Source organism: Orcinus orca, chromosome 16 (assembly GCF_937001465.1).
Source record: "Orcinus orca chromosome 16, mOrcOrc1.1, whole genome shotgun sequence".
Taxonomy (NCBI): Eukaryota; Metazoa; Chordata; class Mammalia; order Artiodactyla; family Delphinidae; genus Orcinus; species Orcinus orca.
In genome coordinates this window covers 29717951-29743593 of record NC_064574.1, presented here as the reverse complement: position 1 = coordinate 29743593, position 25643 = coordinate 29717951, and the positions used below count along the sequence as shown (strand labels likewise).

General features: G+C 46.6%; 1 protein-coding gene across 2 annotated transcripts in view; it reads right to left on the bottom strand.

Annotated features, from left to right (window-relative positions):
- Nucleotides 1-1525: 1525 nt before the first annotated feature.
- Nucleotides 1526-25643, bottom strand: part of TGM3 (transglutaminase 3) — a 166352-nt gene continuing 142234 nt past the window's right edge. For both annotated transcript variants that reach the window (XM_049699739.1, XM_049699738.1), the window contains exons 8-13: nucleotides 13786-13889; nucleotides 12165-12410; nucleotides 8479-8787; nucleotides 5984-6141; nucleotides 2559-2692; nucleotides 1526-2181 (exon numbers count right to left, since the gene is read on the bottom strand). In XM_049699739.1, coding sequence (XP_049555696.1) covers nucleotides 2034-2181; nucleotides 2559-2692; nucleotides 5984-6141; nucleotides 8479-8787; nucleotides 12165-12410; nucleotides 13786-13889 — 1099 coding nt within the window. In that variant the 3' untranslated portion in view covers nucleotides 1526-2033. The remainder of the gene's footprint in view (nucleotides 2182-2558; nucleotides 2693-5983; nucleotides 6142-8478; nucleotides 8788-12164; nucleotides 12411-13785; nucleotides 13890-25643) is intronic.

Genomic DNA, 25643 nt, shown 5'->3' with positions numbered 1-25643 from the left:
CTTGTTGGTTTTTAATTTCTCTGGACAGAGCCTGGCAGAAAGCAGGCACTCGGGAGACGCTTGCTGACAGGGCTGATGCTTGAGGGATTTAAAGTCTGGGGCAGGCCTCATGTGGATGGGAGGAAATGGAAACCTCTGGATTTCCTTTTTTCTAATAGAAACCAGGGCAGAAGTCTGACTATTTCACCCTGCCCCTGCTCACTGGGGACTGGTGTCTCTCTCCAGGCCAAATCAAGGGGCATTTGAGAGAGTGGCAAGGCTCCAAGAAGAGAGACGAGCTTCCCCCTCCATAGCTGGGGGCCTGGTGTCCTGCAGAGACTGGGAGGCCCAGCTGCGTTCAGACACCAGAACTGGGCCCTGGTGAGAGCTCCTTGACACCAGGAGCAAGTATGGACACGCGTTCTGGTGCTGACTGCCCACCTGGGGCACTTGGAGGTGGGAAGCTGACGCTGGACCAGCTTGAGATGCAGAAGCGGGAGAGGAGGTGGCTGTGGCAGGGCAGTGGAGCCCATGAAAGGGAACTGGGCTCAAACCATCACAATAGGACCACTACTTCCAGAGCAGTTAGCGGTAGGGGAGAACCTCCAGAGGCTGAGTCTGAGGGGCATGTTGGCCACACTGGAGACATGCAACACAGAAAGCCTGCACTTACATGCCAGCCACGTGGCGGGCTCCTGTGGCCAGGCTGCATCAACACCAGTGAAATAGAACTTTGTCATTTTTCTCCTAATTTCCTCTCTCCCTTCTCCAACTCTGATGGATCAGGCAACAAGAGGGGAAGGAGGAAGGAAGAGGGGGCATGCACAGTGCCTCCTTCTGCAAGCCCAGGTCAGGCCTGAGCTGAGCATAGGGCAGAAGCTTTGAACTGGTTGTGAGGCTGAAGCTTCTGTGTAGGTTGGACTGGTCCCTTATATCCAAACAGGGAGGCATGATTGCCAAAATGGGGTTAGTCAGCACCAGTGACGGAAAGCTCTGGGATCTGCTTCGGGTATTTCAAGGGGCAAAGACTGAGGAACCCTGAGAGCATGTGTGAAGGCAGAGAAGGTTCTGGTGGAGTTAACAGGGCTCTGGCTGCAAGAGGAGGGGTGTGGCACAAGTTGGGGCGAGTGCAGTGTGAGCAGAGGTTGGGCCACCACCCACACCTGCTCTGTGAAAGGGTTCCAGTGAAGATTTTGAAGTCCCTTCTCACTCTGACGCCTGTAGAGACCCTGGAAGAGTTTGCCTGGCTCCACAGAGAGTGCCCGAAGCCTGCCTGGACAAGGCGCTCCCTCCAAGGCGCTCCCTGCCTGCTCCAAGGCAGCCAATCTCTTTTTGGACATCATCTTAGAGAGGTTTCCTAAACTGATTTGAAACGTCTCCCTAGTTTTGCACTTGGAGCCACACAGAACAAGCCCACTCTTCTTGGACACTGGAACATAGAGAGCACGGCCTCCCCAAGGCCATCTGTTCTCCAGAAGGACATGGCCCCAGCCCCCCTCTCTCCTTCTCCACCACCTGAGTTGAAGCAGCAGTCCTGTAAAGTGAGTGCTGTGTGATCGCGCTCTTTTTAACATTTATTTTGAGGGTGCGGTTGTGAGTGTTACAACAGATGGCTAACCATCATCCCCCCACCTCCATAGTGGCCTAAGAGAGGAGCAGGAATGTGCCAACTGCAGGCTGGGGATCAGCAAACAGTCCAGACCATCTTCTCCCCCTGTATCCATTTGGAGAGCTGCTGGGTCAGGTGTCGCTCCATGCCCACAGCACTGAGGGTATAAGGGCTGAGCAGGGTCATGGAGCTCACAGAGTGGGCGGTGTTGAGGAGAAGCTTGGGGAACGTGCAAAAGTGATCAAGCTGCGGGCCAGGGTGAAACCAGCCCAGCCTGGGAGCAAGGGAGGGGTGTGTGCTGGAGCCTGGAGGTCCGAGTCCAGGCCACCTTGGGGGATGGAGTGAGTTTCCCAGGCTGGACAGTGTGTGTGGGCAGGGGGCTCACTCCACAGGTGAGCGCTGCCTGCTCCCTGTTCCCCAGTTTGTATGGGGCCACCTGGGCCCTTCACTCGACCACTTTGATGGGCAGCATGCCCTTGATCGCGGAGAACTTGTTGCAGGAGAAGTTGACGAGGAGCTGCTTGGTGCCACTCCTGGTGGGCAGGATCTCAAAATCCACTTGGGACTGCTCCCTGGGGCTCAGGTTTGGCATGCTGATGGGGAAAGGCAGGAGTCAGTGTGAGGCCTCAAGTTCTGCTCTGGTCAAGGTCACTGCTCCTTCAACTCCCTCTAGCTGCCACCCTGGGTCATCAAACCCCTTCAGCTCTGGGACCCCTCAGCAGGGGAAGGGGCAGTGGGTGGATCCCATGATCTCCCAAATATGAGGACCAGCTCCAAGCTCTGGTGACGTGGACTCCCCTTGAGTTCAAGTTTGGTGAACCCCCAAACCAAATGCAAACGTGTATCCCTATGTGCAGATTCCCAGGTTCAGAGGCTAGAGGAGTTCTGTCTGCCCTGCCCCGGGCTCTGGGGAGGGCCCCTCTGCCCCCGCTCCCACCATCCCACACTGGACCCTCAGCCTGGGACTCACTCGATCTCGAGGGTGCCCTGCAGCAGGCCGCTCCCCTCCGCTATCAGCTTGCAGTCCTTCACCAGCTCATCCAGCGGGTTGGAGAAGAGAATCTGCACAGTCACAGGCTTTTGCACGCGGGCCTGGTCCAGCACCTGTGGGGAGAGGGGTTGACAGAGTCAGGGCTGGGCTGTTCATTTCATCTGCCCTTGATGAGAGCCGACGGGGCTGCGCCGGAGGCTTGGTGATGGGGAGGATGTTGCTGAGGACAAAGGTAGGGAGGATAACGATCCTTAGGAGGTTTATTCCTCCTAAGTTCCAGTGACGTCCATGCAGGGGGTTCCTAGGAAATTGCTGTCATCCCCAGGATACAGACAGGACACCCAGGCGTGGAAGAGAAGCAGCACATCGCAGAGGCTGAGAGGGCTTGAATTCCCAGCCAGGTTCACGGGCCCTTTCTTAGTTCATCTCAGGAAGGGCAGCCGCCACTTCCGAGGACGTGCCACATGTGGTCTGCACAGGGTCCTTGATCAGGGGCTGGAGAAACCTAGGTTTCTGGTCAGAGGAGCACCCTGGACTATTTGCTCCCAAAGATGAAACCTTGTGCTCCTGCTGGTAAGCCGCCGAGCCTGGGCAGATACATCGTCTCCCAGGGCCTTGACTCTCACGCTGATAAAGAGGGCTGATCCCTCCCCTCCTCCCTCCCTGGGCTACAAGGGACCAAATGAGATCATGGATGCAGAAGAAGGCGTTTTGGAAACAGAAACAGAAACTGGGTGACTGGTGGATTTCTTTTCTCTGTTAGAGGCCGCTACTTTTTGTTCATTTGGTTTTTTTTTTTTCTTGCCACCAATTCTCACTGCAATCATTTTACAGTAATAAATCTGCAGTTCAGGTTGATTCAATAACCGAGGCCTTTCTGGTTCCAGAGCCATTTGCTCTTCTTGCTAGACCCTGCAATGCCTGCTAATAATTTGTGCATAATTGAAACATTTTAGAGACCATGATCTATACCGTAATTTCTCCCATGGAACTCATTTAAGTGTATGACACGATTTGAAGAGTGAAGCATAATTTTATGCCATTGGGACACAAGGGTACATAAACGATGCCATATCCTTCACGCTGATATTCAATTTGAGATTTTCGTGTATTTGTTTTCTTTTCTTTATTGCTGCTTACCACCCCGTCCTATTGACCTAAATCTGTGCATGCACCCAAAGAAGAGAATAAGAGCCACCAGAAGACTGTGTCTGATTGTCAGTAGGTCATGGGCCAACGTGAAGGACATCACCCTTTAGAACAAAGTTCAGATTGTATGGTCTGGTTCTAAAGTCTTCAATACCTACTCCCAATCAGCGTCAAGTAAGATAATAGGATTTTACCCAAATTATTCTCTTTTCATACAGATCACCCACGTGTCCTGCTCTGAGTGAGCTATGCATTGATTCATTCAATCAAGATGAGATTGTCTTGATTCTCTGAAGGCTGAAGTAAGGAGAGGTTGCAATAAGAGCAAATTCACACCAAGACGCCCCAAAGAAGAAAGAGCAGATGCCCTTTAAAAAGATTAAATAAGAAAGTTTTTGATGGAATATTTCCAGGCTGTGTGTATTCTGATTTCCTTTGAAAAGATGTTACACTCTCTTGAAAGACAAAGCTGATTTGATATGGAAGTCTAAAAGATGTAGAGTAAAAGTACTGCATACAAGAGAAAGCTATAAGCAGGTTTGAGGATATTGGATAAGGGAATATAATGGGGGAAAAACTAACTTCATTTAAACACTGATAATTTTTATGCAGAATGTTTCATTTCGCAGCCTGAGGAGTGGGAAACAACACTTGCTGCCTGTCATTCTACAGGGACGGGGTGCATTTCTTGGAAACGTCCTGGGAAGCAGGAGAAGCTTCTACACTCAGGGGACAATCATGGATTGAGGATGAAAACTCGGCGGGCAGGAAAGAAGGTGAGCCTGGAGCCCAGGAGCTCTGTTCTAGTCCTGCCCAATGTGGGGGGCTGTTTCTGTTTCACAACCAGTGTGATGGACCCACAACAGGGGTGGCCCTCCCTCCCTGGCCCTGGAGGTGATGGACAACCCCCCTCCCCCCATTCTGAAGAACAGTCTAGACTAACCAGGACAATGAAAGAGCTCTATTGCAGGCTAGCTGCATGGAGCAGGTGCCCTGGGTCCCCCTGCCCTCTGTCTGACATTAGGAACCTCTGAAGCTGGGGTGTAGCTTAGGGAGGGTGGGGCTAGGGCAGCCACAAGTACTCTACAAATCTGGGGCTAGGGAGGCTAGTGGCACTGCGATGGAAAATAAAAGGCAATCTCTGTCTAGACCACTGGTGCAGATATTACAGCAGACTTGGGAGGAGCCTCGGGAGGACCCATGAAGCTCTCTGTGGGATCCCACGGGAAGGCCCCATCTTCCTGACCCATTCGTCTGCCTGTCCTTCCCTGCCAGGCTCTCACCCCTCAGATGTGTGCTGTCTGGCTCTGGCAGCCTCCACACTGGGCTGGGGTTGGCGTGGTCAGGGACAGGCTTGGAGTCAGCCAAATACTTCCAGCCCCAGTGCTGAGGAAGGAACAGAATGGCCCCAAGTGCCTCACGCCAACCTGCAAGCCCCCAGATGCCTGGGCTCCTGAGAGGGAGCCTGGGAGCAGAGCCTGCAGCCAAAAACTGAGGCATCCTCATTCTCAACCACTGGGAAGATGCTGTTGCTGGCTGTGGGTGTGCTGGGTGCCCTGGAAAGGGCCTGAGGTCTAGCCCTGGCTCTGGCAGTAATTGGAAATTCCCTTCTCCTCTCTGGGCCTCAGTTTACTGATATGTGAAATGGCAGGACATGGGAGCTTGAGACTAGTTCTCCAAGAGTCCACAATTCTGTAACTCTGGGGTCTAGAGTTGGGAGATGCACATGAGTTTTGACCATTGCGGATTTGCTCTACAAGTGTGTCCAGGGGCTGGGCTGTGGGTTTCTTGCAGTCAGGACCCACCCCTTGTGGCCCCCTGTGATTCCCAAGCCTGGCACAGCCCAGGACACAGCAGATGTCCAGAGCAAGTGAGCTGAAGAGCCCCTCTGGCCATCCTCAGCTGGCATCCCCAGCGGGTCTAGAGCTGCAACCAAAGAAGCCACAGGGCAACGTGCCTGTGGAGATTGTCAGACAGGGAGCAAGGAGGCTACTTTTTTTTTTGCCTCATCCCACAGCTTGCAGGATCTTAGTTCCCTGACCAGGGATTGAACCCGTGCCCCCTGCAGTAAAAGCTCTGAGTCCTAACCACTGGACCGCTAGGGAAGTCCCAAGGGCGCTACTCTGATTGGAACTCCTGACTGATCCATTTGGCAGAGGCTGGAGCTGAGCTGGGCCCGTCAGCAGGGGAGGGCCTTCTCTGTAGTCTGGGAGGGCTGGGCTGGCTGGAGAGGCACCCCTTCAGCACCCCTTTACCTCCAGGGTCAGGGTGGGGTTTTCCAGGATGATGTCCCTCTCCACCACCACTTCGGTCTCGTCGCTGATCTCGCACACGGCTGTGGCCCGGATCATGTTGTCTGCCTTCAGGTACTTCTCGTACAGTGCATATGCGATCTTTACAGGATGCTGTATTTCTGGAAGGAGAAGCCAGGGAGCAGAGTGAGAGGGAGTGGGGTCGAAACCTTAAAAGCTGATGCCAAGCCAAGTTGATGCGAGCTGACTGGGATCATCTGCAGCCCAGGCTTGCCTGAGCCCTCCCTGCCAGGCCCTGTGGGAAACATCTGTCTGCTCCGTGCAGGCTGCAGAGCAAGGGCCAGGGGCAGCCCAGGACTCTGGCTGGATGGGCTCATAGGGGCTGAAGCCTCCTCCCTGTCCTGGAAAATATCGGAGGGCAAGTTTCCTTCTAAGGGGCAGGGGAAGAATACGAGTACTAACTCATTGCCCAATGACGAAAACAGTAATGATGACAACACAGTAATAACTAGCAAGGGAAGCCAGGGCTAAATAAGCGCTTGGGTCCTCCCTGGTCATCCAGTAGCCTGGGATTCTGTGGCAACAGCATCTGGACCACCTCCCCACTTCTGGTCTCCCCTGCTTCCAAGACACACACACCGGAAGATAGGCTTTAGAAGCACTTCCACCCCCACCCCCAAATCATGTCACTCTTCTTCCACGTCACTTCAAAAATCTTCCACGGCCCCTCGCTCCCTCAGGAATAAAGTTCAGACCCCTCAGTACGGCCCTTCGTGACCCTCCCCCTCAAAAGAACGTTCCCTCCCATGCTTCTCATTGTCCTTTTGACAAAATAGGTACCTTATCACCTCCAAGCTTTGACTCACAAGGTCCCCTCAGATGGAAAGGCCTTCCCCAGCTTTCCTCCCTTTATCTGGCTCCTCCCTAAGCTTCAAGGCCCCTCTCTGACTCACAGGGCAGGCAGCAAGGGTCCTCCCCTTCCAGCGGGTGCAGGGCACTCCCCCCTCCCTTATGCAGTCATGTTGGGTGGTCTGGGGGGGCCCCCGCATCCACAGGGTCATACACCCCTTGAGGAAAGTCTGTGAGGAAGGAGCTGTCTCTGCTTTTAGCACTGGAGGGACTTACCTAGCCTGCCCCAAATGTGGAGACGCAGGCCCTTGCATCAGCTGGTCCTGCCCTCTTGGACAGTGAACGCTGAGGCTCAGCAAAAGAGGGGGACTTAACAGTGTCGCCCAGAAAGTAGGTGATGATGTCAGGCCTCCAGAACCACTTCACTTGCCTCCTTCCTCTCCTTCCCATTTCACTCTGCTGCCTCTGGCAGAAGTATGGATTTTTAGAAAGCATTACCTCACGTAAATTATTTTTGCTCTACAGAAATAGCTCTTCCCTTGAGCTTTGAAGGTAAATAAGAGCCAGGCAGTTGCTCTTGGTATGGGGAAGATTTCTGCTACATTCTGCCAGAAGAGAGGTTGCTAGGGATGCTGCCTTCTGACAGGTGTAATACAGAGGTATTGCAGTTTCTCTGCAGACAGAATTCCTTCAAGAAGGGCTGTGTAATTAATCAGTTTTTATTAGTTCCTTATGTGAAGCAAATAGCCACCCCACCCTTGTCAATCTGCTTTGTATAAGTCCAGACTTTTCATAACAGCTTGAAGGATTTTGCCACTGTGGGCACACCTGCATTCTAATCCTTCCACAGCCCCAGACTCTCTCTCCTCTACTTTGGTCCCCTCCTGTCTATGCTACCCAGGAGTACAAAGTCATGGTTCCTCCCAGAGGCTCAGACCTCCGAGAAAACCTATCACTGTCGCTGGGAATCAAGAAATTCCACGCACCCATTGGCAACTGTGGGGGAACATTGGAGAGGGTTCAAGACCTTGTGGTATATTGCAACCCTTCTAGGGTCAAACTCAGAAAGTGATTCATTGCGTGGTGGGGAGGGGTGGGGTAGGGTGGCAGCTGGTATGGGAGAGGGGTGGCAGCAATAAAACCTAGGAAATGTGTGGTGGCACTGGATTTAGCATTAGGAAATCTAGGACCAAGACTTGGCATTGCCACCTGCTAGCTATGACACAATCTCTTAAGCGAGTCACAATCTCTCCAAGCCTCAGTTTCCACCTCTGTAAAAGGGAATACTGAAATCTGTCCTTTTAGAAGGTCAAATGTGATAGTACCTACGAATATATAAGGAAGTACTCTGCCCACTGGGCAATGTGGTATGTACCTGTAAGGGGTATTTGCAGTGTGTCTATTAACTGCCAAAGCCTCCCGCCTTCTTCCCCCAGGGCATAAAAGGATTCGGGTTAGCACCACACTGACTTGCACTATTCACCATAATAGCAGCCTCCAAAACTTCAAAACCCCAGGCTTGACCACAGAGGTCACGTGCTGTTCCTTCCTTAATCAATTGACTCAGTTCCAACAGGAACTCTCCAATCCCAAGAGAATACCAGCTACCTTGGGTGCATGGTACCCCAGCAACCTACAGGATGAGTTACCTTCATTGGGACCCAGAGACAGGGTGACGGACTCCTTCCACACCTCGTGTACAAGTGTACCATTGTAGACGATGGTCCAGGCTGTCATGTTCACCGTCACTGTCTTCGAATCACCCGTTAGGTTTCTGAGCATCAGGGCCATGTTGACTTCTTTGCCCACTGTCAGTATGTCAGTGATCTTGAACTTCCCAGAGATGCTGGGCTCCCGTTCCTCTCTACTAAAGACTCTTGCAGATGTTGCGCGAAGTGACATGGAGGGTTGAAGTTTCCCCAAAGCCTTTTCAAACACTTGCCTTTCCTGGCTGGAACCTGTGTGGTGGGAAAAGAGAGAAGCACCTCAGGGATGCGGTGGCAACCTGGACAAAGGACAGCGTCCTGCTTGGAAGGGTGGCCTGGAACTAACACTGGTTCTGCTGCTTGCCCAACGATTCTGATTCAAGCAAGTGTCTGACCTCTGCAGGTCTCCATTTCATCCTCCTTAATATGAGGCTCACATCCCAGCTGTTCCAATCAGCTCTAAATTTCCATGGAGATGTAGGGAAAGGTGCATAAAATTACTCTATGGCTTGATATTTTGCTTAGGCTAATTAGGCTAGATCGCCCGCTTCCTTCCTTCCTCTCTTCCTCTCTTCCTTCCTTCTTTCTTTCTTTTGATAAATGGTCCTTTGTGAGACAAAGAAAAAACAGATAATTTAAAAATAACAAAAACTGAGCTAAAAAAGATTACAATAAGTTCATAAGTGAAAAAATGGTTATGATTTAGAGTTAACTTCATTGAAAAAAATTTCAAACCAGTTTACCATGTTATTCTGCTTTGTTTCTAAAGATGCTTTGAGAATTGAAGAGTGGAACTTTTGTCCATGTCAGTTGACGAGAACTTCCCACAGTTGTTGTGGTTCCAGGTTATGACTAGTTTAAATTGTCGAGAGAGTTCAGGTTTCATAAACACAAAGGCTGAACCACAGGTTGGGTTTCTGGTTCTGACTTGGGTCATGGGTGCTGCTGAATGTGATGCTATAAACAGTCCCTGGAGAATGGCCAAGATCATGGCCTAAAAATCACGGCTCCTGGGATGCTAAGAGCCAACTCCAAGTCTCTGAGCCCGGGTAGACCACACAGTGCACATAAGGCTCCCTGCCTGAGCTGAAGATAGACCCACTATCAAGGAGAAGGCATTGTCCTTCCAGGAACACAGACAAAGATACACAAAGAATGACCATACTTTTGCCCCCGCCCCCTAACTTCCCCAACCAACCTGTGAAATTTTAAGGCATCAGATGACTTACTTAGAAGCACTTTACAACCAACCTGTGAAATTTTAAGGCGTCAGATGACTTATTAGAAGCACTTTACAATTTAGTGAGGTCTTTCCCATAAGTTACATGTAACAACTGGCAGAGACCCCAGAGGCCAACTGTTAGAGTTAAGGCCCTAAGAGGAGGAGCGACTGGTCCAAGGGACTGGTAATCTGGGAATCAGGGGCAGAAAGAAGGCCAGTCCCCAGAAATCGAGACCTGAGTCTAGTAGTTCCTCCCGCACAGCTTACTGAAAAGAAGACAGGCAGCCCAGTTACCCAGGCTGTTGGCTCCTGGTGGGCTGGGTTCCTTTTGGTGCATTCCCATTCTCTAGCAGAGCTGTAAGTCCACACCCAGGTCTGATGGCTGTGCAGGGAGCTGAGCCTCTGTGCCCAGAACCTCGAAGCAGGTGTGTTATGCACAATGAGGCTCAGAGCCTACATAGCTACATAGGTCACCTGCCAGGCTTACCCAAGACCAAGCTTCCTGCTACTGTTTTCTCCCTTGGTGTTGCTGTTGCGCCAATGCTTAGCAGCCCATTTTATGAGCTTTTCCTCCCTGGGGCCATCAGACACAAGCTGGAATCATTAGGTAAGGAGGACTGATCAACAGCAGGCGGTGTGATCAGCCCTGCTGTCACACAGGGGCTAGGTCATCACCAGGGCTCCTGCAGGGATCCCACAACCTGGCCGTGGCCCCTTCCCATTTCTCAGGAGGTTTGGCTGGGACAGCCAGAGCCCCCAAGAAGCAGAATCAAGGTGTGACAGTCAGGTAAGGAACCCCACAGAATCACACAACCGTGTAAACAGTGCACTTCAGAAGTCCCTCTGGGAGGTCATTCCAATGAGGTTGCAGATGTTCAAGTTGACAAAAATCATCACTATTTATTAAGCCCTCACTATGTGCCGGGCACTGCCCTTGGCACTTTCTGTACACTAGCTCATTTAAATCCCACTGAAGATAGGCCTCGCTCTTCTCATTTTACAGGTGAGAAAACGAGGGATCAGAGAGGCTAAGCATCCTGCTTGAGGTTGCACGGTTATGAGGGGTAGGATGGAGTTCACCTCCTGCCCGGGGTTATCTTTTCCTTGGCCCCTACTCTTGTTTCTACATCATGACACTGTTGAGAATTCTTGTCACACACCGGCCTGTCCCCCTGGCCTGTGAGCTCTGCAGGGGCAGGGGCTCATCTGCGGGATGCTTCCTGGCCTCCCAGAGCCAAGCGTGGGTGGGCACTTGGGGAGGTCTCAGTACCTGTTTACTGACTGAGAGAAAGCCCATCTGACCCCAGCTGGGGGGAATGGCCTACATAGGTGGACTGGGGTCCAACTGAGGGCACCAATCTCATCACCCTAGAGTCGTGCCTCAAAATGGCCACAAATACCACACCCAGAGGTTCAGCCACCTGGACTTGGAGCCCACTCCCCTGCTCAGCTTTCCTCTTCTGTAAATGGCACCCAACAACAGCAGTCAGCAGGGTATGGAGCTGTGGGGTTCACGTTGGGGGCACGTGGGCACCTTCATGAGAGCACTTTTCTTGACACCTCAGAACCAACAGTGAGGATCAGCTGAAAGAACTATTTCCAAGTATTTTAGAAAGAGTGACATGTTGACCCCATTAAGGAGTGATTGGCCTGCTAGAGCAAGCATTAATTCACTTTTGCCTCTTTCTAAAAATGAACATCACCTTCAAATGTAGAACTTCGGTCACTATTGAGACTCCTCAAAGAGATAAGTCTCTGACTCTGAAAGCAACTTCCTAAATAGAGCAACAAATGTAATTTGTGTTAAAGGTGGCCTCGTAGCAACTAGGTGACTTTTCTAGGTGACTTTAGGGAGACCAGCACTCATGTGGATGCTGAAGATTTCAGGGACTCGGGCATTGTCCTCATGGTGTAAGCCCACCTCATCTGGCTTTTGGGGAGGCCTCTGAAGCAGACGAAGCAGTGCCCACATCTTGGGGGACTGTCCATTTCTTTTTTCAGAGAATGTTTCCTGCCTGTGTTTCTTAGAGGCTAGGGGAGTGGGCTGACTGAGAGGCCCTCGGGGGGTCTCTCGTGGGGGCCATGTTTCTCCCTGTGATGTTCAATCGTGGGGCTGTCATCCCAGTTGTGTAATTGGCAAAGGGACACAGCTGGAGATGAGCTGGACTGGCAGCTGCCTGAGTCCTATGGCCAATTGCCAGTGGTACAGTGTCTTTTCATGACGGTTCTGTTCCCACGGGAAACAGTCTGGGGAGCTGGGCATTAGATGCCAGGGAGCAGTCCTACCATTCAGGCAGAATTGGCTGACAATGCGGAAGGAGTATGAGCAATTTTTCCTTCTCCACCTCAGAGCTGTCTTCCCACCGTTAAGCCCTGGGTGGCACAGCCCATCCACACCCCCTCCTACCTTCTGGGTACTTGTACTTTTCGGTGACATCCATGCGAGAGTTGCTGCCCACCGCCTTGGTACTGATATTTTTGCCGATGGTGCGAGTGTTTGAGAAATTCTTCTTCAGGCTGCCGGTCGAGGCATTGTAGATCCATGTGATGCGGTCGGCATTAACCTCAGCAAAGATGAAGGGCATGTCGTAGTCCCAGTCCACATTACCCTCTCGGAGAGCGATGACTGAAGCAGGGCCGCACTGGAACACCCCTGGGGGCCAGGGTGCAGAGGTTGGATACATGCCAAACCCAGGCCCATCTGCAACAGTACACCCCATAGCCTGCTCCTCTGGGGGCCACCCATGACCACCCAACTCCCCTGCCTCTACCCCGCCAAACTCCTTCAACCCCAACAGTCTGCCCCCTTCTTGGGGCACTCAGCAGGACACTCCGGGGCTATTGTTATCTTCTGCAATAGTGCTCTGGTGAGACTCCACCTCCATAGAAGACGGCCCAATCCTGTATTCTGTGGGTGCATAATTTGTGCTGACCCACTGCCCTCAGTCTGTTTACTAAAGGGGAAAGTCTTGCTGTCTTGTGCTCAGGGCTGCCTCTTTTCTACTCTGCAAATCATTCATCATGGCACATATATGACCCTGAAACAAAAATTCCACAGGACAGTTCTTATTCTTAATGTCCAATGCACCCTGATATTTTCTTTTCCTTTCCTTTTCCCCACCCCTTTCCATGATATTCTATTTCATTTCTTAAAATGATGGTCACAACCCATTAACTTGATTTTATAGCTGCTAATGGGTTGCAGTGAAAAGGTTGAATAGTGGCCTAGAAAATATCTGGAAGGTCACCCTCCTCACACCCAAGTTCCCCAAATCTAATGTTCCTTGCTTCTGGTAGAGACGCTGCAGTTGGGGAAGGGAGTAAGACTTCATTTTCATTGTAAGTCCTTTTAGAATGATTTGAATTTTTTTTAAGCCATGTGCCTATATGACCTTTATGATTTTTTTTAAGTTTGAAAGAAACAACTGAAAATGAGGGTAACGGACAGGAATGCTCTGGAGGTCAGGGGAGGGAAGGGGAAAGGTTCCCGGAGAGCCTGAGACCCAAGCTCTGATGGGAGAGTGGCCAGAGGTGGGAGCACAGGGATGGGGCCGGGCCAGCCTGCGTGAAGGAGAGCTCGGTCTGGCAGGGGACACGTGTGAAGGTGAGAGAGGTGATGGGGGCCGTGATCACGGAGGTCTGGAGCTGAGCCAGGGAATTTGGGTTAAGTCCCAAGGCAATGGGGAACTGGAAGTTTTCTGTGCTGGGAGGGATGGGCTACCAGAGGTGGTGCAGGAGAATCATGGCTGGCAGGGGACGGCTCCTTTCCCTTGCTGCAGGGCATGTGCCAGGGCCTCTGCAGCAGCCATGTGAGTGCAGGTATGGCAGTCATTTTAATAGCAGCCTGAACCAAGAAAGTTAGGAGGGAAATCTACTTTCCAAATAGTTTTGTTTTAATCCCTCCTTTCCCTCTGGAGGTAGAGAGGATTTGGGTGACCTTGCTGTGCCGCTGTCCACCACTATAAAGAATCGAGAGGTCATGACTTAGAGCCAAACCCAGAGAAGGGGGCCGTCAGAGGGTTGGTCACCTTGGCTCCTTTCCTGGGGGGTGGCGTCCAGAACCTGCCATCCACTGTATGATGGGCTTAGGTCAGTCCGTGCAAACCAGCCTTCATTCCAGACGTGGAAATTCCTGCAGACAGAACCACAGACTACAGAGTTTGGCCAAGGCCACACAGCAGAGGAGTGGCAAAACACCACATCTCTGATCTGACAGTGCAGCACCCTGATACTCATCAAGCGAGTTTACTCTGTGCCAGATATTGTGCTAGACCTTGGCAAGCATTGTCGCACTTAAATTCTCACAGCACTGTTAAGTGGGTACTATTTTTATGCACATCTCTTAAAAGAGGAAACTGAGGCTCAGAGAAGTTAAGCAGCTAACAATGCCAGAGTCAAAGTTTGGACCCAGGTATGCCTAACTCCAAAACCTAGGTCCTTGACCACCATGTTCTACTGCCTTTCTGAGGAGCAGAACAGATCTAGGTTAGAGCCAGAATCCAGCAAGCAAACCCACACAGCTTTCTCCTATGCATCCTGTTGGGGGACACTACTGTATTTCGTGTGGGATGAAAATGAATGGGGCTGCAGCAAGAGTGCCAGGTCTGGCTAAGAGCCACAAAGCCCTTGGGCTGAGGTCTGGATTGAAGAATGACATATACCAGTCTTAAAATGTTCTTCATCCATGGCAGCCCCTTGTCTCCCAATCTATATGTCTCAGTCATTTGTCCCCTCCCTCAGCAGGTATAACCAGTTAGCCAAAGCTTTATGCATTCTTGATTCTGCCCTCTACTCTCCCCTTCTCCAATCCCACAGCAACTACATAAACATTGGCTTGGCAGTTTTGAGTCCAACTTAGAAGAAAATGTAAGTAAGTCTGACATAAATTCAAGTTCTATCCAACTTGAAAAAAAATTTTGTTATACTCATGAGTTGGAGAAGATAGTTTTAAGCAGAGAACCAACTTCTGAATGATAAATGTGACTAGGTAAAAATATTAAACTCGCATATACCAAAAAAACAAAGAAACAAACTATAGTTCTGTTTCCAGCATGGGAATAAGCTCATAATAGACAGTCCTTTCTGTAGAAAACAATAAACTGGGGAAAAAAATACAAAAGACAGCTGAGAGTAGACAAAGCAGGAGGATTTTGGGAGGGTGCCAAAACTTTTAGGAAGGGGCCAGCACGGGGCAAGTTGTACTGTGGTGCCCTTGCCCCTAAGGACAGGTTGCAGTTGAGGTAAAGTGCAGGGCAGTAAAAACTCCAACAGACAGCCTACATCTTTCTGACCTGGGGAGATAAGAAACTGAGCCTGGGTTAACCAGGGTTGCTAGAGAGTGAAGGGGAAGTCTTAGAAAGGAAAGAATCAGAAAGGGGGACCCAGATTTGTATATAAACTCTGCCTAAGCTTCTGGGTGACCTCTGAGCTAGGCATATATGAGGCAAACTACAAGTAGTCCAGCTAAAAATTCAAAAAATGAACTGAAATTTGGGCTGCTGCCCACCATAGGTGAGATAGAATTTGCAGTTTGAGTCTACCTCAGGTAGACTGCTAAGACAAAATGTAGAATCAAGAAGAAGCCAATGTCCAGGAGACAATCCAAATTTACTCAACATACAAAGAACCAGAAAAGTGTAGCTTGTCCTCAAGGTAAAAGACAATCAACAGGGACTAACCCTTAGATAATCCAGGTGTTGGCATTATTGGATAAAGACTTTAAAGCTGTTATGATAACTATTCTCAGTGTAATAAAGGAAAATATGATCATAACAAATGAAAAGAGGGGGCCTCTTAGCAGCAAAATAGAAAATATGAAAAAATGAACCAAATGGAATATTTTAACTGGGAAAAAGACCAATATCTGGAATTAAATAATTCAATGGATGGCTTACTAGCAGAATAGAGAAAACAGAGGGAAGAGTCAGCAAACTTGAGGACAGATCAGTAGAAATTATCCAATTTGAAGAAGAGAGAAAAAAGCGTTGAAAAAAATCCATTAAGCAGGGAAAATATATGCAACATGTATACTAGACAGAGATTTACTATAATGAATATTATAAAGTACTTACAAATCAATAAGACACAAAAGATCACCTAGAGGGGTGGGATAGGGAGGGTGGGAGGGAGACGCAAGAGGGAGGAGATATGGGGATATATGTCCATGTATAGTTGATTCACTTTGTTATAAAGCAGAAACTAAGACACCATTGTAAAGCAGTTATACTCCAATAAAGAGGTTAAAGAAAAAGACAAAAAAAAGGAAGTCAAACATGTCAATAATTGACAATGAGCAGGCAATTTTCATAAGCAACACAAATGATCACTGAACATATGGAAATAGTTTTAACTTCACCACCATTAAAAGAAAATTAAAATGACAAAGAAATACCATTACACTTATTAGCCTGCAAAGATGAAAGCATAGGATGATACACATTGTTGTGTGATACTCATCATTGTGTGGGAAAACAAGCAGTGTTATACACTGCTGGTGGGAGTTTAAATTGGTATGACATTTGTCAAGGGCAATTTGGCAATGAGTTTGAAATACCTTTAAAAACCTATATACTCACTGAGCCAGTAGTTCCACTTCTAGGAATTTCTCCTATAAAAACCCTCACATTAGTGCACATAGATGTACATGGAAAGATGTTCACTGAAGCACTGTTTGTAATAGCAAAAATAATGGAGGAAAAATTTATCAATAAGGAATTGGTCAGATAAATTGTGGCATAGCCATGCAGGAGAATATCGTGCAGTTGTCCAAAAGAATGAGGAAAATTAATCTAGCACTGACATGGAAGATGTCTAACTTATATGACCAAGTAAGAAAAAAAATTACAAAATAGTGTGTATATGTAGAAGCTTATAAAAAACATATTAATAAGATGAAACTATTTCGATTTAGAAAATTATACATTAAAAAAAGCAGTGAAAGTTAGTCCCCCATAATTCTATTATCTTAGATAACCACAGTTTAAATAATGGTTTGGTGTATATATTGTGCACATGGACAGATTTTGGTGCATATGAACTAAGTTGCACATTATTTATTTCTGTAATGTTTTCATATTCTATAATGAAAATTACTTATTACTTCTGTAATTCTATATTTACAAAATAAATAGATATTTAAAAATATGTATATTATATAAACACTAATAGCTAATACAGTTGTGTCAACACAGAATATTATTAAGTTTTCTGTCTTATATAGTAGCTCATTTAATCTTCACAATGCTCATATAAGATAGGAATAATTATTATCTCCTTTTGACAGTTCTAGAAACTGAAGCACAGAGAAGAAGTTAAGTGACTTGTTCAAGGTCTCAAAGTGAGTAAATAGGCAGAGTGGGATTTTAACCCAGGCAGAGGGCTGCAGGGTCCATGCTTTTAACTACTAAACTATACTGTCCTTCTAAATTTTAATTTATTGACAAGAAAGATATTAAAAATTATGAAATAGACTAGTTAACTTGGTCTCATTTGGGTAATTAACACTCAATGCACAAAAACAGAATGAAATGTCTGGAAGGATCTACCTCAAAATGTTGTTAGTGCTTTTCTTTGGGTAGCTATATTACTATTACTCTCACTAATTTATTTTTTTAGTGTTTTATAATCAGGAAAAGATTGTTTTTGTTTTGCATGCTGTAAAATGAAACCTGCAAGGCTTCCTACGGGGACCAGATTGGGAGTTCTACACTATACAGTTGTCAGGAGTTAGAAGTGCTCCCTAAGTACTGATCAGGTGCACTGTGACCCTGCTACATCCTTCAGAGAACAAGGGGAGAGTTACAAAGTCAGCTCCAAAACAAGACAGAAGGAATAAGACCATAAGAGGTAAACAAACAGACAATGATAAATAATACCAACCAATGATATGAGTAGGAAGAGCACATACTGTCAGTACTGTAAAGAAACACAGGTCAAACTCCCTCTTGCCAGAACACCAGAATGACAACTAGCTGCTGGACAATCATTGACAGGAAGACACTGGAACTCACCAAAAAAGACACCCCACATCCAAAGACAAAGGAGAAGCCACAATGAAATGGTAGGAGGGTCACAATCAATCACGGTAAAATCAAATCCCATAACTGGTGGGTGGGTGACTCATAGACTGGTGAACACTTATAGCACAGAAGTCCACCCACTGAAGTGAAGGTTCTGAGCCCCACGTCAGGCTTCCCAACCTGGGGGTCCGGCAACGGGAGGAGGAATTCCTAGAGAATCAGACTTTGAAGCCGAGTGGGAATTGATTGCAGGACTTCAACAGGACTGGGGGAAACAGAGACTCCACTCTTGGAGGGCACACACAAAGTAGTGTGCATATCGGGACCCAGGGGAAGGAGCAGTGACCCCGGTGGAGACTGACCCAGACCTACCTGCTAGTGTTGGAGAGTCCCCTGCAGAGGCAGGGGGTGGCTCTGTTTCACCATGGGGACAAGGACACTGGCAGCAGAAATTCTGGGAAGTACTCCTCGGCGTGAGCCCTCTCAGAGTCTGTCATTAGCCCCATCAAAGAGCCCAGGTAGGCTCCAGTGTTGGGTGGCCTCAGGCCAAACAACCAACAGGGAGGGAACCCAGCCCCACCCATCAACAGTCAAGTGCATTAAAGTTTTACTGAGCTCTGCCCACCAGAGCAACAGTCAGCTCTACCCACCACCAGTCCCTCCCATCAAGCCTCTTGATAGCCTCATCTACCAGAGGGCAGACAGCAGAAGCAAGAAGAACCACAGTCCTGCAGCCTGTGGAACAAAAACCCCATTCACAGAGAGATAGACAAGATGAAAAAGCAGAGGGCTATATACCAGGTGAAGGAACAAGATAAAACCCCAGAAAAACAACTAAATGAAGTGGAGATAGGCAACCTTCAAGAAAAAGAATTCAGAATAATGATAGTGAAGATGATCCAGGACCTTGGAAAAAGAATGGAAGCAAAGATCGAGGAGATGCAAGGAACGCACAACAAAGATCTAGAAGAATTAAACAACAAACAAACAGAGAGGAACAATACAATAACTGAAATGAAAACTACACTAGAAGGAATCGATAGCAGAATAACTGAGGCAGAAGAACGGATAGGTGACCTGGAAGACAGAATGGTGGAATTCACTGCTGTGGAACAGACTAAAGAAAAAAGAATGAAAAGAAATGAAGACAGCCTAAGAGACCTCTGAGACAATATTAAATGCAGCAACATTTGCATTATAGGGGTCCCAGAAGGAGAAGAGAGAGAGAAAGGACCAGAGAAAATATTTGAAGAGATTATAGTCGATAACTTCCCTAACATGGGAAAGGAAATAGCCACCCAAGTCAAGGAAGCTCAGCGAGTCCCATACAGGATAAACCCAAGGAAAAACACACTGAGACACATAGTAATCAAATTGGCAAAAATTAAAGACAAAGAAAAATTATTGAAAGCAACAAGGGAAAAATGACAAATAACATACAAGGGAACTCCCATAAGGTTAACAACTGATTTCTCAGCAGGAACTCTACAAGCCAGAAGGGAGTGGCATGATATACTTAAAGTGATGAAAGGGAAGAACCTACAACCAAGATTACTCCACTGGGCAAGGATCTCATTCAGATTCCATGGAGAAATCAAAAGCTTTACAGACAAGCAAAAGCTAAGAGAATTCAGCACCACCAAACCAGCTCTACAACAAATGCTAAAGGAACTTCTCTAAGTGGGAAACACAAGAGAAGAAAAGGACGTACAAAAACAAACCCAAAACATTAAGAACATGGTCATAGGAACACACATATCGATAATCCCCTTAAATGTGAATGGTTTAAATGCTCCAACCAAAAGACACAGGCTTGCTGAATGGATACAAAAACAAGAGATCAAGATAAAAAAAAATGAATTACATGGGACTGAGTGAACTGATGAGGATGATTATAATTTTTGTGACTTTCTGTTTGAATAAAAAAAAAAAATCTCACAAGGACTCAGAGGCAAAAAATGTACAAATCAATTATCACAGCAAAGTAAAGGAGCTGTTACAGTGGAGGATTACTGGACTGAATGTCAATATTATGACATAGTATGAGTGTGTTTCGTGTTTGGTAATTGCAATCATTGTTGCTTTTGTTGTGGTCATCCATTTACAATGCTTGGTGTCAGTTTATTTAACTCTTATAAAAATAAAATACAGTGTGTGTGTGTGAAAAAAAAAGAATGTTTAGTGCATCTTTAGCAGGGCGTGGGGTGGGGGGGATGAATTGGGAGATTGACATATATACACTAACATGTATAAAATAGATAACTAATAAGAACCTGCTGTATAAAAAATAAAATAAAATAAAATTCAAAAAAAAAAAAAAAAAGAAACATAGGTCATTACAAAATTTCTGGAAGGCTACAGCACTAGATGATTTTAAAATGTCCATTCCCTTTAACCCAGCATATACCATTACTAGGAATCTTTCTTATGGGACTAATCACAGACATGCTCAAGATTTACATATAACGATGCTCGTTACTGTGTTATTTACAGTAGGAAAAAATGGGGATAGGTAACATAGGGAATAGGAGATAGTTTATAGCAGGAAAAGAGATAATGGTTTAACCATTCAATGGAATATGATACTTTTAAAATCTTATTTTTTGAAGATTATTTAATGACATTGTGAAAATGTTCATAATACCATGTTTAGTCAAAAGCACACGATTTAAAACTATGAAGTGGTTGGTTTCCAGGTGTGGAGAAAAGTGGGATGTGTCTATCATATGCTCCGTCTTTTACCCATGCCTTTGTAAAATGTATGATCCCAATTCTATAAAAACAACAACTAATAAAGAAAAGATTGGATAGAAAACTACTTTACATATTTCTGAGATTTCCTATGACTGTGAAAAAAAAGTCATCTTAAAAATTATCTCCAGGCAGCCCCACAAAATGCCTTTTTGATTGGGTCCTTAAGATCAGTTAGAATTCACCCAGGAAAGTAAGAGGAGTGTGGGAAGATGACCCTAGAAGGGTGAAAGGAGAAAGAGAGGATGAGGAAACAGGGAGAACACCATGTTTCACATTCATCTCATTCCTGGCAGAGAGCCCCAGAGAAGGGCGGGTTGGTTAAGATAGATTGGTAAGTAGCTATGTTTGAATACTTATTTGCAAGGCAGGAATTTAAGACAAAGCAGATAAAAGTTCATCCTGGTCCCTCCATCATTTGAAAGGCAGCACTTTGCTCACAGCTACTTGGGATGTATGTGCCTTTCAAATGCACCATCGGGTTTGTTTCTGGTTGTGTGCCACATACTTTCCCACCTCCCAACCTTGGGCTCTGCTCCTGTCTTGAGTGTTTCAGGAGTAGGAGTTTAGGAAAAGGAGAGACTGAGGCATTTATTTAAAAAGATGCAGATTTATTTAAAAAGATGCAGCCCTCCCAGCTCCCTCCACTCAAATCAGTTCTAATGCGACCTTTGAAGTTTATAAACCACCGCCCCTAGAGACAGCAACTGAGTTATGCTAACCTTTGAATTCACGGGGTCAGGAGACCCTCTCTAGAAAGTGACCCAAATCCCTACCCATTCTGCCTATTTGTCCTTCCAAATACAGTTCAGATACCACCTCCTTCAGAAAATCTTTTCCTAACATACTCAGAGGGTGCCAACCTTACCTCTGTGCTATCTCTGCATCTTGCATGATTCAGTTATTTGACTTCTGCTCAGTAATCACCCAGCTTCTCATGCAGCTAGGAACTCCTCTAGCGAGATTCCTGTATCTCACTCCTCTTGGTGCCCTGTGCCCAGTGCAGGGTCTGGCATGCAGTACTTACACCATGCTCACTGAATTGAATTGTTGTGGAACCTGGACACTCTTGCAGCCTTGGTTTCCTTGCTGTGGGTCCGAGCAAGCTACTCCAGGTACGTTGGGGACTAGCTAAGTATTAGTGGAGGCTGGTGGCCATGGAGAGACGCATTAGGAGCCAGGGCTCGAGTGGGGGGTATGGGTTCTGACAGCTCTTCTCCAGAACTGACCGACGCCACCTCCCTGACCACAGGGCCGGGAAATCTCCATCTGCCTTCCACCTCGGAGCTCTATAAAAGGCTACAAAGAGAGTCAAGTCTGTGACTCGAGAAACTGGGGAATCAAGTTGAATGAAATAAGAAAATGAGCCAGAAATGCCAAGGTAAAGATAACCTTGGCTGAACTGTTCCAAATCATTTGGTTGCAGGTCTCAGAAACCTCCTTTATAGTGGTGTAGAAGGGAACCATATTAAAGAAGCTTCCCCCAGAGTGTCCTGACTCCGAAGAAGTGAAAACTCCAGAGCCTTGTGCCTTTTAAGCCCAACCACTGTCATGAGCAGAATGGCTTAGAAGAAAATGGACCCCACTGGATCCTGTAATGTGATTCAAAGAAGGATCTACATTAGAGAAATGCAAATCAAAACTACAATGAGATATCATCTCACACCAGTCAGAATGGCCATCATCAAAAAATCTAGAAACAATAAATGCTGGAGAGGGTGTGGAGAAAAGGGAACACTCTTGCACTGCTGGTGGGAATGTGAATTGCTTCAGCCACTATGGAGAACAGTATGGAGGTTCCTTAAAAAACTACAAATAGAACTACCATATGACCCAGCAATCTCACTACTGGGCATATACCCTGAGAAAACCAAAATTCAAAAAGAGTCATGTACCAAAATGTTCATTGCAGCTCTATTTACAATAGCCCGGCGATGGAAACAACCTAAGTGCCCATCATCGGATGAATGGATAAAGAAGATGTGGCACATATATACAATGGAATATTACTCAGCCATAAAAAGAAACGAAATTGAGCTATTTGTAATGAGGTGGATAGACCTAGAGTCTGTCATACAGAGTGAAGTAAGTCAGAAAGAAAAAGACAAATACCGTATGCTAACACATATATATGGAATTTAAGAAAAAAAATGTCATGAAGAACCTAGGGGTAAAGCAGGAATAAAGACGCAGACCTCCTAGAGAACGGACCTGAGGTTATGGGGAGGAGGAAGGGTGAGCTGTGACAGGGCGAGAGAGAGTCATGGGCATATACACACTAACAAACGTAGTAAGGTAGATAGCTAGTGGGAAGCAGCCACATGGCACAGGGATATTGGCTCGGTGCTTTGTGACAGCCTGGAGGGGTGGGATAGGGAGGGTGGGAGGGAGGGAGACGCAAGAGGGAAGACATATGGGAACATATGTTTATGTATGACTGATTCACTTTGTTATAAAGCAGAAATTAACACACCATTGTAAAGCAATTATACCCCAATAAAGATGTTAAAAAAAAAAAAAATGAAGGATCTAGAAGAAATTTTTGAGGTCCCCGACCTAGCCCTTCATTTTACAGATGGGAAACAAAGGTACAGAAAAGTTAAGGAATTTATGTAAAGTTAGGCATTTACTTAGAGCGTCCGAATGTCTCCAGCTGTTTACCAGTGCTTCCCCCTGGGCCTCTGTTTTCTCCTTTATGAAATGAGTAGGTCTCTCTCTAAGATCCCTTCCAGCTCTAACGTTCTTTGACTGGGGAGAGTCATGTTGACAGACACCTAGGTCCACCTCCAACTTGGATGCTATTTCAGTTTGACTTTGGGCAAATTGTTTCTCCCCACTGAGCTGCTGAGACAGCATCTAGTATCATAGAAAAGTTGCGTTTGCTGCCTAAGTGTGAACCTAAGAACCCAGCTTTTCCACCTGGTTGGTGTCCAGCCACTCCTTTTCTGGAAAATCTCAAAGTAAGCGGTCTGAATTCTCAAACATCAGTCAGGAATAGTGATAACATTCTTTGGCATCTCTCTGGTGCTTCATAGTTTACAAAGCCGCCTGGGTTCAAATCCCAGCTCCACCATTTTCTAGTTACCTGCCCTTGGGTGAATGACTCTGTGTCTCAGGTTCCTCAACTGTAAAATGGGGTGTTCATAATAGTGCCTACTTCATTGTTTCTGAAGAGTACATGCAAGCACTCAGAACATTACCTGGAACACAACAATTGCTCAGCAAATTATTAGTTGCTGCTGTTATCATTATTAAGCACTTTCAGATGCTTAACCTCACTTGATCCTTACATTCTATTACTTTAAGCAAATCTGGACAAGGTTCTAAAAATTTTTAACATTTACAACATACAAAGATTCAGTTGGAAGGAATTCTGTTCAAACCCAAACTGTCCTTTTAATAATAGGTTAGGAATCCCACTCTATGCAGAAAATGACTCGTGGGATAGCTCCCCCACTACCCCCCGGTGGGAACCATGTTGAAGGGATGCAATAGCTCCCTTTGGAGGGGTAGCTCTTACATAAAAAGTGGGGCAAACTGAAGCTGCAGAGAATAAAATAATTAAAAAGACTTAAGTGAACATCTAGTTTCAGGCCAACCTTTATATTTCACTGCTGGGGAAACTGGGGACCAGAAACATGAAGTGGCTTTCACAAGTTCTAGAGCCAGATGGTAGTGGGGCTGGAACTAGGGCTCAGGATTCCCTGTCTGCACACCACCCAGTGCAGGTTCCCCACCCACAGCTGGTAGGGAGGAGGGTGGGGAGGGACTCACAGCTCTCACTGCTTTCTGAGGACGGTTCTGATGAGGGGGGATGAGACTCCCAGGAAAAATCACAGCTTTAGGGCCCAATACCCTGCAATGAGGCCAAGAGAAATGACAGTGGAGACACCCTGGAATGTCTCCACAGGCCCAGACTTGCCCCAAGGTGATTATATTTGGAATGAATTATGAAGCTAATGTGGAGTGGTAGCATGAACCAGGAACCAAGAGATCTCAGGACTAATTACAAATTCAGCTTAAAGGCCCCACCTTCCTGTTCCCAGGAAGTCTTCCTTGATGGCTCCCTCCCTGAGTTCCCACAGTGCTTACTGTCTGAATCACGCACCTGGCATACCCCACACCATCCCACATTGCTAAGTAGCTTCTACTAATGGCCTCCCCACTCCTTATCTCCTAGCAGCACCAGATATGCTCTCAGTGGAGGGACTGAGCCTTAAGCATTCTGGTCTCTCTGCAGTTGCTAGTGTGCAGGATGATCACAGAAGGGTTACGCCAAAGGGGACCTCCCCTTCCCCAAATCAGTCATTTGTTGAACCAAGCATCTCCTTTTGTGAAGGAAGCCAAAGTCAGGACTGTCATTGCCCCAAGGATCAGAACAGGTTACAATGGGATTTTGGACACAGTAACAAAAGAAAAAAACAGGCAGAAGAAAAGACCTTCATTTATGAGAAGCTGGGAAAAAACCTCTCTGTAAGTAGCCGTGCCACTAGAGAGAAACGTTGTGTACGGGCAGGTTAAGAAAGAACCTCTGAAATAAGCTTTCTCTGCCCCATTAAACCCTAGAATCCATGTGACCTTGAGTGAATTCATACTCCTCCCTCCCTTCAGAGGGGAGGGGCTGCTTACACTACCCAGTGCCATTATTGGTGTGGGGTGTTGTTTATTTGTTTTAAAAGCTTTTTCTGTTCATTTTACTATTGCTTTGACTTTATTAGTTACCCTGAGTACATTTCAGTAAAGTTGGATCTACTTATTCTGGGAATAATAAGTAATAAAGAATTTTTTATAGACCATTTCAAAGTTGAACATCTGGAAATAAGATGGCATCTGTTATCAGGTTATCTAGACAAGTATATGCATGTGAGGGATTATGTGTGTGTATAGCCTTTGAAATGGATTCAAACAATGGATTATTGATATGTTCATGTAGTACTTTATATACATAGACACCTAGATATCTATGTGTATATACAGATATAGACATAATTATTTTCAGTTGCCATCTGGTAATAACGTGGCATATGGTTTAATCTTAAATAGCTGTAACAATATCTATTTTATGTATATATGCAGCTATACAAAGTTATGAATATATGTCTATAAGTTTTAGATAA